Raw genomic sequence first — 17,523 nt, 5'->3', positions numbered from 1 at the left:
GGACCCACCTAAGCAAGAGCAGCGTAGTCTAAAAAGGAAGGAGAATGTAGAGGTCTAAATTTTGTATGGTAAGCCTTTAGAATAACTGAAGCATGGAGGAAATTAGCAACATAGGAGGATAAGTGTATATACTGAACAAAACAAAAATGTCACAGATTTCCTGTCTCCTTCCATGTTGTAGTCTAAAACCCTTGGATGTGAGTATGAAATGCATAGTATTGGATTGCGCTGGTTTTGCTCCTTGTGATATTTCTTTTCTTTACTCTTTTTCTTATGTCCATATTTATTTTTCTTTTATGGACAACTTCAAGCATAAAGGTTGAGAGAACAGTCTAAGGAACCCCATGTTCCATCACCCACTTTGAACCACTAGACTGATTCTGGATCTTTTGTGTGTTTGTATGTACCGTGAATTAGGTGAAGGGTTACAGAGCAGATCATCAGTTTTATATTGGACGGTTCATACACACTTTGTTTCATCTCACTGATTGCGATCCCTTCAACATAACATCACTTCTCCCACTTCCTCCCGAGGTTTCTGTCAGTGACTTGTTTAGAATCTTAATTGAACTCTCTCTTTTCTTTTTACCCGTAAAGGATAAAGGATATAACAATTGGGATGGTTCTTATATCAGAATGGTTACAATTTAATCTAGATAAATAGAAAGATCATTTAATGTTTACAATATTGATAAGCTGAAAATAAGTACAAAGCACAGTTTACGTTTGTTGTAAAAAAAAAAAAAAGGGATAGGAAGTCAATTTGTATTCCCATTGACTAAATGCCAGTCTCATTAAGCAAAGGACAAATGACACTTAGACCAGGACCCCAAAGCAGAGACATTTAAGTTATTTTCAGAAAAGAGCAGAAGAGTTTTTCCCCTGAGGAGTATATGCTGCCTCTGCATTTTGAATTTAGTTCTCTCTTTAAACACTAGTGCTATGTATAGGAGGAAGGAGCACATTGGTACAAAACCTGTGTACCATAAAATTATTCTGCACTGTCCTTTCCTGCTTCCAAACCCCTATAGCTAACCATAATAGAATTTAAAGTTACCCCAACACTGCTCTATTATTTAACTATAGAATTCCTGATAATGCACAACACCCCTCTATATATATTGTAGCAATGCACAACACCCCTCTATATATATTGTAGCAAGATAATATCTTAACAATTTTGTGGATCTGTGGATGTAGTGGATTTAGAAATACTAATTTTTTCACTTTAGTAGTCAGCTTTGTGGTCGATAGCAATGAACTTAGTAGATGCTTTAATAGTTGTCAGATCCTAGATGAAATGCCTACAAAGCTAATAGTATCATAACTCTTGAGCTTAGTCAGAGGAGCCCTGGTGGTGCAGTGGGTTAAGATGTGGCTGCTAATCAAGGTGGCCACGGTGGTTTCAGCAGCTCCTCAGTAAAGATTTACAGCCCTGGAAACACTGTGGAGTTCTGTTCTGTTCTGTCCTGTGGGGTCACTATGCATCAGAATCGATACAGTAGAAGTGGGCTTGGGCATTTGGTATGATCTTTGTCAAAATTTTCTGACTTCAATTAGAGAGCAAAGAGTTGATTTTGTATTTTATAAAGATATAGCTAGATTAGTACCAAGGGCCGTCTTTGTAAATCTTTATGTAAATGGTTGAGCAAGTCCTGAAAAACAGTGTTCTTAGTAATTTCTACAAGACTAAATTATTGACTTTGGAGTGGCATGTGAGAGAGTCTTATTTGCAACATACTCGAAAACAAACTTTAAGATATTCTTAGTCTTTTGAATTATCCTGTGAGATCCAACTTTTACCTATGAGTTGTTGTTGTTATTAAGTGCCTTAGAGTTGAAAAAAGTGCCTTAGGCATATTTGTGACAACTTAGAGGGAGTTCTTAAAGTTAAATTTAAATTCCTGTGACTTAAATTAAAACAAAAACTATTGTTGGAAACTAGAATGCAAATAACTATTGCTAGGTTTACTATGCAAGATTTCAATGGAAGTTTATGGAATCTCATGCAGGTGAATGTGAGCTATTCAGCAAACTGTAGCTCATACAACAGGTGTGATTTACTGTAATTTGGGACCTGCTCTTCTATTCCTGTAGGCAAGACTGATCTCACTGTGTCAGGATTGAGGGTGAAAGTGACTGGTGGTGACATTGGTATTTAGGTGTGATCTGGCAATGACATAGTTCACATATTAGAAGTAAACAAAGTGGCTTACGCTTTTCAATGTGCTCAGTAGGCTCAAATGTAACAACAGTTGTGAGGATGATGCACAGCCAGGTAGTGTTTTGTTCTATTGTGGATAGGGTCTCTATAAGTCAGAAGCAATTCAAATAACACCTAACAACACAGTCTTAGATACAAATAACCTTCAAGTTTTGGAAGGATTTTAATATTTTAAGTTCATTTTTTTCTAGTAGACAGTAAAGTGGGCTAGTGCTGACTGGCATCAGTTCAACTCGTATTTGTTGAGGTTTACTATATGCCAGATACTGGCCAAGGGCCTAGCAAAAGAGCGCTGGACTACACTATTATGGCTTCTGCTTTCACAGAATTTGTCATTTAGTCCAGGGATTGGTCAACTATGGGCAGTAAACCAAATCAAGCTCACCACCTGTTTTTGTATCAACCATGGACTAAGAATGGTTTTTACATTTTTATAGGTAAGAAAAATAAAAAGAGGAATGACGTTTTGTGACATGATAAAATGATAAGAAATGCAAGGTTCAATGTCTAAAAGTTTTATTAGAACACAAGCTTCCTCTGCATTTCTGTGTGTACTTATGGTTATATTTGTACTACAACCACAGAGTTGTGTGTATAATTCCAGCAGAGACTGTAAGATTGCATGGTCATAGAGCCTAAAGTATTTACTGTCTTGATCTTTACAAAAAAAGTTTACTGATCTCTGGTTTTCTCTCTTGTGGCAAGGACATTATGACCATTACGGTAGCCATTGTCTCATTTAAAAATCAAATTTGGAGACGTGAATGGAGTAAACTGTTGTCAAGTGTCATCGAGTCAGTTCCGACTGAGGGATCCTATAAAAGGTTTCTGAGGAGCAGCTGTTGGTGGGTTTGAACTGCCAACCTTGCAGTTAGCTGTCCCGTGCTTATCCTACTACAGTGCCACACCAGGATTTCAGGAATAAACTGTAGTGGCATAAAAATACTGTCTAAGAAAAAAAAATCTGAATTTCTGATTTTGCACTTCTTTCCATCTTTTGAATACTCAGTACGCCAATGTAGTAAATGACTTTCTAAGATAGTTTCACAGGTTCATTCTCTACCATGACAGGCTCCCACACCTAAAAAGCTGGGTCTCTAGGAAGGAAGCACTGAAAATTCCAGATCAACCAAGACACTTACTCCTGCACATTCCTTCATATCATGGGCATCATTATCAGTAGTCACCTATGGATTAACTTTGACAAGATCAAAGATTGCTAACACCTTCTTCCAGCCAAAAACATTCTGCGGCACTGGGTGACACTGAAGTTTGTTATTCAAGTTTATCTGTGTGTTTTGTGGTTTTTTTTTTAACCTAGATTCATGAGACTTGAAGTAGTCCAGCACTTATTTGTAAATGACTTACGAATCCCTTTCTTGAGAACATGTCCAAGATTCAACTACTTTTTCTTTAAAGTAAAAGGCAGACCTGCAGTATCCATGATTTATTTACGAATATCTTACTTTAGTAGAAGACTTGAACACATTTACAACGCAGCTATCTACTATGTGACTCTTGTCATTTTACAATGGTTGCAACAGCTTTGATGGAGTAGAGAGTATCTTTCTTGATTATTTGTAGATTTTGACCAAATTCAGTTCCATATGCGTCCAGGTAATATAAGCAGTTACTAATACTTACTGGGCTTTCTCATGATGGATGCAGGTTAACTGTTACTAAAGAATCCTGGAGTCTTAAGAAAATTAGATCTCAAATAGACTGCAGATATTGTTGTTGTTGTTAAGTGTCGTTGAGTCGATTCCGACCCATAACGACCCTATATAGGGTTTCCAAGGAGCAGCTGGTGAGCTTGAACCACTGACTTGCCAGTTCAAACAATTTTGCAGTCTAAGACATTAGCCCACAGCGCCACACCATTATTAAGGAGCATTTTTTGTTTTGTTTTTCTGACCCTGCAATCATGATTTGCTTAATTATGTTACAAACACAATACTATTTACATTAGAAGCTTCTCCTTTATTGCCTATTACAGTAGCTGTTTCTCAAGCTATTATAAATGTCTTGATTTGGCTAACAGGCACCAGCTGAAACACTGCTTTGAACTTCATGTGTAAAGTAAGGCAGCTCCATCATTTGTTACCTAAGAAGTTCCTCAGACTTCTTATAGTGCTAGTGTTCTGTTGATTTCTCTTGTGAAATATTAAATTTGTAAATTATAACTGGAAAGCGTTGGAAAGAAATGCACTCAAGAAAACCCACAAGTCTATTAAATGTGAAAGTATCTTATAGCAAATGGATTGTGCCTGTAATTATTGGGAGAGATGTTGCTTCTGCTCAAGGCCTTTTCTTTTGTTTGTTTCAAAGCTTCTCACCGTATGCATTTGCAAAGGCAGATTACTGTCAAACACTTTGGCATAGCTTTGGACACCTTCAGGTCTGGTCATCTGGCCACCTTATGGCTGCACAGATTGTGCATTCTGTAGATCCAGGGGTCATCTTTCAATATTTAAATTGCCTATTGTTGTTGTTGTTGTTAAGTGCCGTGGAGTCGGTTCCGACTCATAGTGACCCTGTACAGGGTTTCCGAGGCTGTAAATCTTTACGGGAGCAGAATGCCTCATCTTTCTCCCGCGGAACAGCTGGTAGTTTCGAACTGCTGACCTTGCGGTTCACAGCCCGATTCGTAACCACTAGGCTACATATATTTAAGTACTTGAGTATGGCCTTATATTGTCTGGTGTTGCTCTACGTTTTCAATACAGTGCCACATTTGTCACTAGAAAAGATGTGTTGAGTAGCAATTTCAAAATAATAGTATGGATGGAACATGGAGATTTTCCATAAATATCCTTTGGCTGTGAAAGTCCTGTAGATTAATGTTTGTATACAACCAAAGTACTTGAAGTTTATAACTACAGAGACTAAAAAGAACCTACAAATGTTTCACATACAACCACTGCAGCATTTTTTGGCATATATAATAAAAGGAAAGTTTCCCATTTATATGCGTAAGTAGACTGAGAGACATACTTGATCTGGGAGAATTAAAAAAATAACAAACCTCGATACCACTTTAAAAGATAATTTAAAAAAATAATGCCACATTATACTTTCTTAGTGCATCAAGGACGGTTAACATCTGAACTCATTTATAAAGCTTTTGGTTCTCAGTCACCTGGGGAGTGTTTACAACTGTGAATGCCCAGACCCCACTCTAAATCAATTTTATCTGACTCTGGAGGCCACACTTGGACACCTGGTATGGTGCTGTAGGATCAGCACTTGACTACAAACCACAAGATCAACAGTTCAAACTCACTAGCAGCTCCCTGGAAACCCTTTGCAGGGTTGCTATAAATCAGAATCAACTCGACGGTACTAAACAACAACAACAAAAGATCACATCTAGTTAGAGATAAAGTTACATCACAGGGACATGCACAATTCTTAAGTGTCCCATTTGATGAATTGTCCCATCAGACAAGTATGTGACTCAAATCCTATCTAGCTATAGGACAGTTCCAATCACTGAAGGTCCTTTCATGTCCCTGGCTTAATAAAGCCCCCCCCCCCCCGACAATTATTCTGATCATTTTCTGTCACAGATAAGTTTGACCTGGTTCTGGAACTTTAGATAATGGACATTGGTGTTTTCCGAGATGGTTCTAATGTGCAGCCAGAATTGATAAATACTGAAGTCGAATAGTTAAATCTGAGTAGTACTTTTTTATATGAAGTATATCCTGGAGCAGGATATGAAGACAGCACGTTAAAGGAATTTTGGACAGTTTTCTATTTAAAAATAAAGCAGCAAAATATGCTGTGAGTTGTATTCATTTAATTATGGAAGTCATTCTATCCTTCCCTTGTTCCTGTTGTACTTTGTAGAAATAGTCATTTTCTCCAGACTCAGCTCACCACTTTTAATTGTATTTAGAAAAAAAGAGATAACCCGACTACACAAAATACAAAGCAAGATTTCCATCATGTATTTTGGGGATTGTGATGGCTCTGTAGGATAAGCACTGGATGGCTAACCACAAGATTGGTGGTTCGAACCCACCAGCAGCTCTACAGGAGAAGGCTGTAAATCCCACAAAGATTTACTGCCTTGGAAACCCTAAATAGGATTGCTATAAGTTGGAACCAACTGAAAGGCACCTAACAACAACAATTTTTACCATTAGTTTTGTGAAATTAAAGCCCTCTACATAAGGAATTTGAGAAGCACTGGAATGTGAACCACAAGGTCCACAGTTCGAGCCCACCAGCCATTCCACAGGAGAAAGATGAGACTTTCCGCTCCCTTGAAGATTTAAAGCCTCAGTAAACCTATACAAGATCTTAATGAGTTGGAACTGACTCAACAGCACTTGACAACAACAACAAAAGAAGCTCTGATAACATAGTGGGTTACCAGTTGGGCTGCTAACCACAAGGTCAGCAGTTCAAATCTACCAACTGCTCCGCAGGATAAAGATGAAGCTTTCTGCCTCCATAAAGATTTACAGCTCTAAAGGGGACAGAGGTAAATAGTGATATGTGCACAACCTAGGAACAACAGTGTTCTGTGTGCAGATACATGGACTGAGACATAGGCTGAATGGGTAAGAGGAAGAGTGGTATGTGTGTGTGTGTATATATATGTGTATATATATATGTAGCCCACAAATATATATGAATTTGAAAGAGGATAATATCTGTACATGAGTATTTACTTTTCCTGCAAGCATAGCTATGAAAGTGATGGTGCATACAGCAGACAAAATGATGAAACTTCCTAGATATTAATGAGTTGCTGGGCCTGAGGTCTCAGGACCACAGTCTCAGGGGACACCATGGTCAGTTGGCATAACATAGTCCACACAGATAATGTTCTACATGCTACTTTGGTGAGCAGTATCTGAGATCCTGAAAGCTCATGAGCGGCCAACTAAGGCGCAGCTATTAGTCTCTCCATGTGCAGAAGAAAGAAGAGTGATAAGAACTGAATAGGCTTGGAATCAACTAGTCCAGTGAACTCATGTAACATGTGAACATTAGTCTCCATGACTCTGAGAGCAGAAGAACTAGACGGTGCCCAGCTACCACTACCAAGTGCTCCTAAAGGGACCGCATTATAGCAGGGGTGGGAACCATCCAGATTGTGGGCTGTATAATCATTGGATTTGGCTAGCCTTGCAATTCAGTAAGTCTAGGAGCTATTTTCATAGCAAGGTAACGTATATTAAGTGATATTATAAATATACAAATGGCCCTTGGCAGAAAAAAGCTTCCCCACCCCTGCAGTAGAGGGTTCCAGATAGATACAGTGAGAGAAAATGTGGAAGAAACTCAAGATTTTTATTTAAAAACAACAACAACAGGTTTACTGGTCAAAAAGAGACTGGAGGAACCTGAGGCTATGACTTTGAACCACCCTTAAGGTTTGGAAAGGAACTCACCCACGGCCCCGTTTTTAACCAAGCAGCACATAAGTTTATAGGGGGAACAACAACACTAGTAAGGTATGCTCACCGAGAAATGGTCAATCATTAAAAACAAAAAGGGCAGCATTTTCCTAAAGACAAAGTTGAAGGAATGGGAAGGTGTGTGGAATGCAAATAGGAACCACAGGGAGGAAACGCGATAACTTGTTCCATGGAGGGAATTGAGTCATTGAGATGAAACAAAGTATATGATTTGTTGGATGTAAAGCTGGTTATCATGCCTATAAACCTTCACTTAATCCACATTAAAAAGTTAAAGAAAAGATTTAAGCCTTGGAAACCTTATGCAGGCTTGGTATGAGTTGGGACCAGCTCCATGGCACAACCAACACCAACACATGAACTCTGTGTTTTCAGAGTCTTCCCAAAAAGGAAGAATAAAAGTGTTGCACATAGTTATCAGCAACTCATTTTTAAACTTTAAACAGATGCAAACTAAAAACTTTGCAAGAACATGTAATATCCCTATATTTATTGAAAAAAAAAATAACAGAAAATAGTCCTTTTGTTTAAATTAGACACATGAACAAGTTAGTATACAAGTTACTTAAGCTATGTTGTTGTGTGCCTTCGAATTGGTTCCAACTCATAACAACCTTGTATAGGTTTCTGATACCAACTGGTGGGTTTGAACTGCCAACATTGCACTTAATAATCCAGTGTTTATCTTACACCAGAGCTGAAAATAGAATTTTCCAATACAGTTTCAAAGGGTTTCAGTATTTGTTAATTTCAAAGAAAAAGTATTCTAGTTAAGAACATTTTGTTGTTGTTTGTTAGTGCCATCTAGTCTGTTCTTACTTGGAGTGACCCTGTGTAGGGCTTCTAAGGAGCAGTTGGTGAGTTTGAACCTCCAACCTTGTGGTTCAGTACATTATCCTGCACTGCCACACCTCCCATGATATATATTGCCCAAAGTTAAACATTTGACTTCTATATTTTCTGAGACTCTAAAAATAAAAGTGATTTGTACCAAACTAAATTAAGTACTTAGAGTGCAGAAAAGGGAAGTGTATGTGGGGGTGGGGAGAATGCATATGGAAAAAAAAAATCTTCACAGTACCTTCAGGTGGACTGAGAGCTCCATCAGCACTTCGGTGTGATTTGCACCTGTGAACATTCCCTGACTTGCTCTGGCCTAAGAGGACCAGCTAATAGTTCTCAAGTGTTCCTGTGCATGAGAATCCTTGTATCCTTTAAACAGGATCCTGTTTAAAATGAGGATTCTCCCCCTTCACTCCTCTCACCAGAGATTATAAATCCTGGGTCTAGACAATTTTATTGCGTTTTAAATTCCTACCATTAAATATCAACCATTCTTAACAGTCTTGGCCATACATCAAACTACCTGACAAATTACCAAAAACTAAACAGGTACAGGTCACAGGACCTGCCTCCAGAAATTCCAGTTCAGATGCTCAGAGATAAATCTTTTATAAAAGATTCATCAGTGTCCATGTTATATGGCCAGAGTTGTGAAAAATGCTTAAGTTTGTATAAATTAATTTGTGCACATTTAATAAAGCTGAATGGAGAGAAGATAAGTATTGGCTATATTGACAAAGAATCTAGGTGAAAGTGAAAAGAAGATAGCGCCTTAAACATAAACTATATGAAATACAACTAAGTTTCCAGATAATAAAATGTCTTTCCACTTATTATTTAGCTATTTTAATGTGGTATGTATATATTATCAATTATCTTAAGCCTAGCTAAGGAGTTCACCACTATATAAGTAAGAAATGTTTGCTCTTTACTGTATTTAGCATATTAAAATTTCTTCCTGAGTATCAAGTTCTTTGGGAGGTAATCATACTATTTGGTGGAGTATCATAATCTAGTGAAGAAGTTATAGTATATATTAAATAGTAGCCACAAATCTACTTAGTTCTTCTGAGGTTGTTGTTGTTGTTGTTATGTGCCGTGGAGTTGGTTCCGACTCATAGTGACCCTGTATAGGGTTTCCGAGGCTGTAAATCTTTACAGGAGCAGAAAACCTCATTTTTCTCCTGCGGAACAGCTGGTAGTTTCGAACTGCTGACCCTGAGGTTAGCAGCCCAATTCATAACCATTACGCTACCAGAGCTCCTCTGAGGTAGAGCTGTTTACTTACATTAATTGTCTAATATTTGGTCTTTGCTTTCCTTGGTATTGTAAAGAATGTCTAAATGGTTGAAAAAAACAACTGTCTTTTGACCTTGATGAAGAAAAGAGAAACATTTGCCATTGTTCCTACTTGTCTAGAAATGATAGGAAAAAAATTAGAAAACTACCTTTTTTTCCTTCAAGTAAAGTTAGATCTCTGAGTGTAAATTGAAGAACTTAATTAACTTAAGGCCAGACTAATCAAGATTGAAGTTATTAGTAAATAAATCGATAGCACTTTAAAATAAATATGTCAGGGTATGTAACTATTATACATAATTCATAAATAACAAAGATTCCTAATAACCTTTTTAATAAAGACTAATCTTGTATTAAAATTCATCACTCACATTGCTAATTTAAGATGCTTTCTAAATAACTTTTGCCATCATGTTTTTTATAAAATAAGTTATTCTCCACATCTGTTACTTCTTTTCATCTGGTAATTGGTTGAAGTCTTAACAAACGTAGAAATGAAAGAAATGCATGATTCTTTAAGGTATTCTACTAAGTCCAACATAATACTTTTCAATTCTCAACTTGTTATGTGAAATGCAATTTTGGTATGAAAGTTCCAAGTACTTCTTTTTATCAAATATGTTGCAAGTAGTGTATCATTAAGTACAATGTTTAAATAATATAATCTTTCATATTTTCAAGTCTTTTACATAAATATAGACAAATAAATTATCAGATTTTATATTTGGCCTTTTCTTTCTTTTTTTTTAACAGAGCATTAAGAAGAAAAATACAAACAAACAAGAGATGAGCACATACCTGAGATTCATTGTCTCCCGCATGAAGGAGCGGGTGAGTCCTGTTGATGTAATCTTAGAAAATCTCCCAAAATGTATTTTACTCTGTTCATTCATAGAAAGTTAATGACTGAGAAGCAACAAATATGTTCATAGCAGCAGGAAGGATGAAAACAACAGCTATCATACTGATTTGTGCAGTAAATTGTTCTATAAATAAAAGACTTTTAGGCCATTTTGTTTTTAGTTCATTTTTGCCACATTAGATTAAAACATCTCAATTCCATTTACAGAAATGAATATTATTATTTATAATTATAAAATTATATGGGGACTTCTAAAATAACTCTTCTTTCTACCATAACCTTAAGAAATGCCCCACTAAACTACATAAACATTTTCTAGTTAAGTTTCAAAGTACTTCATGTTAAGTTTTCTCTTCAGAGATGGAAAATATTTTGAGTTTAGGAATTGATATTTTAAACTGTTTTTCTTTAGCCACATTTAAAATAGATTTATCTAACAATCTTTTAGGCTATAGATCTTAATAAAAAGGGGAAAGACAATAAACATCCGATGTACAGAAGGCTGGTCCATTCCGCGGTGGATGTTCCCACCATACAAGAGGTAAACTCAGTGCCTTTTATTTCTACTTCAAATATAGTTTCCTAATGATCAAATGAAAGCATAACAAGCTATGATTCTGGTTGTTACTATGTCCTTGAGAGTATGTTTTCCCCTGTTTTCTTAGTAAAAGTAAAACTGCTAAATAAGGAATATTTGTTTTAAATTACATGTACTTAACGCTAATACAAATTAGTTGTCATCTTTTAAAAGTCCTGGTGTTAAGTCACCTATAGATTTTCAAACATTGTTTTATTAAGGTAAAATATATAACAAAACATTTATCAAGAAACCTACAAATTCCTCATATTCGTTAACTTGAGAAAATGTATTGTAGCCTGGTCAATATAATTATCTCAGATGTGGAGCTATCATTTCTGGATCACATGGGTTTTTATTTTGAACAGTCATTCACAGAGGTTTACTCAGGTGACAGGGACTGCAAGAACTGGTCTAGAGTTTGAGGGGATAAATAATGGCATGAACTTAAACAAAATATTTTTAACCAGAAAAGTGAAAACAACAAAAAAAATGTGTTCTTAATTTTACCCAGTATAGCTTAAGAGTTGGGGACTCTTAAGAAGTTTGTTATTTAATTGTTACTATAATATCCAATAGATGTAGACATGTTTCCTCCCAAGATTACTGTAATTATAATTTTATACCACATAGATCATTTTGAAATTGTATGGTTAGTCATAATGGCCTATAGGAAGGCCAGGGGAATAATATCAATCATCTTACAAGTTTCCATATTACCTTGTAGTTGTTGTTAAGTGCCACCAAGTCGGTTCCTACTCAGAGTGACCTGTATAGGTTTCCAAGGAGGGGCTGGTGAGTTTGAACTGACAACTTTTCAAACTGACCTTGTGGTCCACTGCTTATCGTGTAGTGCCACACTACAACTCTCCTTATTACTTGTTCTTAAGTGCTTTCAAATTGGTTCAGACTTATAGCAACCCTGTATCGGGTTTCCAAGGAGCAGCTGATGAGCTTGAACCACTGACCTTGCAATTCAAACCAACCTGGCAGTCTAGTGCATTAGCCCACAGCACCACAGTAGCTGAGAAAAACTGAAAGTTTATAATTTCAAGGTTAAAGAAAAAGGAATGTGGGTAAACGAAGATTGTCTCTTTGAAGTGGCTGACAAATCCCAGAACTAAAACAAGTAATTTTAATGTTACCTCCTACCCTAGTCTTCTGCTGTGAGGTTAGTGATTCAAACCACCCCCCAACCCCACCCCACCAGGCATTTTTTGGGAGAACCTTGAGGCTGTCTGCTTCTGTAAAGACAGTCTCAGAAAGCCTATAGAGGGTCACTGTGAGTTGGAATGGACTCAGTGGTCAGTGATTTACCCCAGGTTATAGAGCTCTGGTCATAGTCCTATCTCCTAAATTTGAGTTTAGGCGCATCTGATCCATTTAGACTGAGGTCAATGATGTGCTTAGCAAGTGCCTGTGTGAAACAGGGTCGCTATGAGTCAGAATCACTCAATGCCATTTAGCAACAACAACTGTGAGTGAAAACACTGGAAGTAAACTGATTCAGACTGAATACACACGAAAATGCAGGCCACAGTAATTACAAACATCAAAGTCAAAACAGAAAGTGCTTAATCAACCAGGCGGACCAAAGTTTAGCATTCGTTTTCAACTTTGTTGCAAGGGGAAATGTTTAAGCTGAAAATTTACTCCAATAAATTAATGTAGAACACATAGTGCCTGCCAACACAGGGATCTGCAATTCTTCATTGTATTGTACTATTCAAACTTCAGATGGAGTTATTGTTTTCTTTTACCCATAGTGTCTGTCATTACTGCAGAACAGCAGTAGTCCTAAAGTCATCCTGGAAGAACTCTGTTGTGTCTCGTACTCTAATCTGTTAACATAACGCAGTCCAGCATTTTTGCCTGTTAACTCTTTTGCCTTTCTAAATTTTTGCCCTCTGCAGAAAGTGAATGAAGGAAAATACCGAAGTTATGAAGAGTTCAAAGCTGATGCTCAACTACTTCTTCACAACACAGTGATATTCTATGGAGGTTGAATATTTTTTTTGCCTTTTCTTTTGTGTGTGGGTCCTTTTAAAATATATCTATATTCTATTTTGAGAAATATCTGTTATAAACACTAAGCTCAAAAATTAACACATTAGTGATCTTTAAGTCATGATGTTAGGGTATAAGCTAAAAATATTTGGTGATGCAATTTGAGCTTATTTTTTTACATTTAAAAAAATAAACATAGCATTATTTTTGCATTTAGACTGGCCAGAGATATAATTGGCAATATACTAAGCGATGAAAATATGATTCTTTATAGTTTTACACATTTGTCTTAATTGAGACACTTTTTTATAAGTGTTTTGATTAGTTCTGGTTACTTCCCCCACTAATAGCCCATCATTGAAAAGTTAGAAAGGTCACTCTGTGCCTACAGAAGTAATGGGTGTTTTGAATATAAAATAAAAGATGCCTGTAGGATTTTATACTGTTGCCTGAGCTTCATTTAACATATGTATTTTTGGCTTGAAATGGTTTATGTCCACTTCTGCTAAGCTAAAAGCTGATTAAGTAATGGTGTTATTTTTGAGAGATTTGTTTCTGGGTTATTAGTAATAGTAATATTGCAGCATAAGTAAATGCAAATACAGAAACATCTCTGTCAAATGTATGTATGTATTTGTGAGTATAGTTCCATTCTCCTTTCCACACCTATTAATATCTGTCTTTAATTGCAGCAGACAGTGAACAAGCTGACATAGCGAGGATGTTGTATAAAGACACGTGTCATGAGGTACTATTGATGCTTAATCAGTAAAGTCTTGCTGTAATCCAAATTCATTTATTTTTAGCATACTCTTATATATTTAAAGTATGTCATTACTTTTGTTGTTGTTGTTAGTATGCCATTACTTTTACCTGTAATTTTGCTTTTTATGTGTGAAGCATAGGAAATAATGAAAATAGGGGGGAATATTGTTTGGCAAAACTATTTAGCATAATCTAGGAGTTAAAATTTGTTACTAAGTAACTTGCACAAGGAAAACTTTCTGGTTCCTCATCTGTAATGATCTGTAATAGCTTTTGAATTAGTTAACTAATTCGTGTTTTGCCCTGAACAAACAATAAATGTGTCCAATTTAAATGAAGGATTCAAATTTGAATTCACAATAGACTACGCAGGTAAAAAGAAAACAAAAAACAACCAAGTTCATATTTATGTAATAAATAAAAATATTTAAGGAGTTTTTGTGGCCCTTCTCAATTCAAGCACTTGTAACTATCCTGTCTTTAAATATCTGGTAATTAATAATAAAATGTTCTTTTTAAATTTTATTTCAGATTTGACTTTTGTCCTTTATAGTATCTATTATGTGCCAGGAAATGTGTGAGAAGGGGGGAAAAAATGGTAGAAAGTCACAAGCCTCCTCCTCATGGAGATACATTATGATGAGAGGGGCTAGGATGAAAAAAAAATCTGACAAAATTGCTTTCTTAACCAGTTTTTTAAAAAAATTATGAAAGAATATAAGTAAGGGATTAAAATGGAGGATGAGACAAAATAAGGATTGCTGCTATTGATAGTACTTATTTTACATAGATATATCAGGATTACCTTTGAGTAAATAACATATAAGTTGAGAGCTAAACAAGGAAAAGGCATTAAATGAGGCTGGAAAGGAAAACCAAGATTAGACCATGTTAGACGCTATAAAGAATTGGTGCTATATTTTAAGTATAAAATCAGGCCATAGAAATGATTTTATGGAAAGTGACAGATTATTCCAGTATTATTTTTTAAAAACTTAAGATATTAGGTCTGTAAGATTACATAAGGAACAAAATTCAAGATTATATACAAATGATATTATACATGAATATACTTTATGAAGTTTAATGTACATGGATATTTTATATAGGCTAAAATAAATGTTCTTTTTCAGCTGGATGAACTACAACTTTGCAAGAATTGCTTCTATTTGTCCAATGCCCGTCCTGACAATTGGTTCTGCTATCCTTGTGTATGTGAAATTTTATAATTTGTTTTTTTTTTTTCTTTGTAAGTGTGTAATTACTTCTCTAGGAGTCCTGGTGTGGCACAATAGGATAAAGCACTGGACCACAAGGTCGGTGGTTCAAACTCACCAGCCGCTCCTTGGAGATCCTATACAGGGTCACTATGACTCGGAATCGACTTGATGGCACTTAACAACAACAATTACTTCTCTCAGGAAGTTTGTTTCCAATTTGTTGAAAGGTTACAGTCGTTCTTAAATAGATTTCTTAATATCAGAGTATTATTGCTTGTTGCCGATTCCAAATCTTGGCGACTGGGTGTGCAGAGTAGAAGTCCTCCATAGGGTTTTCAAATCATGACCTTTCTGAAGCAGGTCATGAGATCTGTTGTCCAGGGAGTCTCTGGGCGGGTGTGACTCTCCAACATTTTAGCTATAGTAGCTAAGAGCACGTAACCATTTGTACCTCGTAAAAACTTCTATCGTGGTTTTAATGTATATAAACAGCTAAAATATTGAGGAATTGATGGGTTGTCACCCATTTCTGATTTTAAAATGAGCTGGAATACAAATAAGCTTGGGGTTTTATAATAAGTAATAAAGTGCATTGTGGCTTTTCCTCTCATCCTTCCATAAGAAGCCTAAGACTCTGTTTACATCCACAGCAATCCTGGGGCTCCAGTGCAGATATGCAGTCCCGCATGACACCAGACTTCAGAGACTTCCTGAAGGAAATCAATCTTTAGGACAGTGTTTCTGAAAAGTCACACGAGGATCTTGTTAAAATGTAGATTCCCAGTTTAGTAGATCTGAATTACCAGTTGCCATTCAGTTGATTCCAACTCATGACGACCCCACAAATGTCACAGTTGTCTGTGCGCCATAGGATTTTCAATGGCTGATTTTTCAGAGGTAGATCACCAGGCCTTTATTCTGAGGTACCTCTAGGTACACTTGACCTGCTAATCATTCGGTTAGCAACCATGCATGCACATTAACCATTTGTATCACCCCAGGACTCAGATCTGGTCTGGGGCCTAGAATTCTCCCATTTTTTAACAAGTGGATCCTGTTCAGGTGGTACTGATTTGTGGGCCCCTGTACTATACATTATGAGCAAGATTAGGGTATTCTATTTACTGTTATTATTTAACATAGCTTTTGGCTTTAGGGACTGCCTCTCTCCAAAGTACAATAGGTTATAAAGAGTGTATCTGTCCTGTTTCCTCTGTGACACTGTGGGTTAGGTGTTTGGCTGTATATTGTCATAAAGATTTGCAGTCTCAGAACCCCATATAAGGTCACTATGAGTTGGGATTGACTCGATGGCAGTGAGTTTTGGGGCATTTCTGAGAAATAAAGGTTCATATTGCTACTTTTATCCAGATTTAACTTTTCTGTGTTTTTCCTGAAAATAAAATCAGTGAACCTCAAGTGGAAAAAGTTCAGTTTGTTTAGGATTTATAAAAAGATTATGTCAACATAATAGATTATACTTTACCGGGTAGTGCAGTATTAATGGTGTACTTGCATTTAATATTTCAAAAGTATTATAACATCGTAAAACATTTTGTTTTCAGATACCGAATCATGAGCTGGTCTGGGCTAAAATGAAAGGTTTTGGGTTTTGGCCTGCCAAAGTCATGCAGAAAGAAGACAATCAGGTTGACGTTCGCTTCTTTGGTCATCACCACCAGAGGTAACTCATGAGTCCTGTGTGCAAATCATAGCTGCACGTCTCCACAAGTCTTTAAGGGAGGGGTGAAGTTACCTTTACCAGTGTTCTGATGATTTCTCCATTAGAGAAGTTCTGACATGCATTTCAGATTGAAGAAACAAATCCAGCACAAAACTTTAAGCTATGCAAAAACAATGATTCCTCTATATTTCCAGGTACACTTCAGATACCATTTACTAAACAACTGAGAGTGAATTCATCATTCAGTGAGGGAACGAATCTCAGAATATGTGCTTTGATACATGTTACAGTTGATTTAAGGCCCTGTTAATGCCATAGACAAAATTGTTGATTGGGAGTACAACAGTGTGCCAATCTTGTGGTCTGAGAATGCTTATAAATACCTTAAGTGTGAATAAGATTTAGATGTATCTAACCACAAGACATTTTTTCTAGTTCAGTGAATTTTGTTTGTTTGTTTGTTCATGTAACACAGTTAACTTTACACGAATGTCACCACAAATATGTTAATATGGGGAAAAAGGGCACAAAATCAGCTATGCTACATGATCTAAAAGTCATACCTTACAAGGATTTAGATGATAAATCACTACTGTCACTGACTTGT

General features: G+C 36.3%; 1 protein-coding gene across 6 annotated transcripts in view; it reads left to right on the top strand.

The window, feature by feature from the left end:
* Window positions 1-17,523, top strand: part of ZMYND11 (zinc finger, MYND-type containing 11) — a 133,770-nt gene that overhangs the window by 106,265 nt on the left and 9,982 nt on the right. For 2 of the 6 annotated variants that reach the window (XM_006874427.1, XM_006874425.1), the window contains 6 exons: window positions 10,555-10,632; window positions 11,112-11,204; window positions 13,154-13,241; window positions 13,943-13,995; window positions 15,146-15,223; window positions 16,798-16,916. In XM_006874427.1, the coding sequence (XP_006874489.1) occupies window positions 10,555-10,632; window positions 11,112-11,204; window positions 13,154-13,241; window positions 13,943-13,995; window positions 15,146-15,223; window positions 16,798-16,916 (509 nt within the window). Of the gene's footprint in view, window positions 1-10,554; window positions 10,633-11,111; window positions 11,205-13,153; window positions 13,242-13,939; window positions 13,996-15,145; window positions 15,224-16,797; window positions 16,917-17,523 lie in introns of all 6 variants that reach the window. The other 4 variants (XM_006874424.1, XM_006874426.1, XM_006874428.1 and 1 more) reach the window with 3 other exon arrangements.

Source organism: Chrysochloris asiatica, unplaced genomic scaffold (assembly GCF_000296735.1).
Source record: "Chrysochloris asiatica unplaced genomic scaffold, ChrAsi1.0 scaffold00277, whole genome shotgun sequence".
Lineage (NCBI taxonomy): Eukaryota > Metazoa > Chordata > Mammalia > Afrosoricida > Chrysochloridae > Chrysochloris > Chrysochloris asiatica.
The sequence above is the reverse complement of the archived record's forward strand: the minus strand, read 5'-3'. Positions and strand labels throughout refer to the sequence as shown.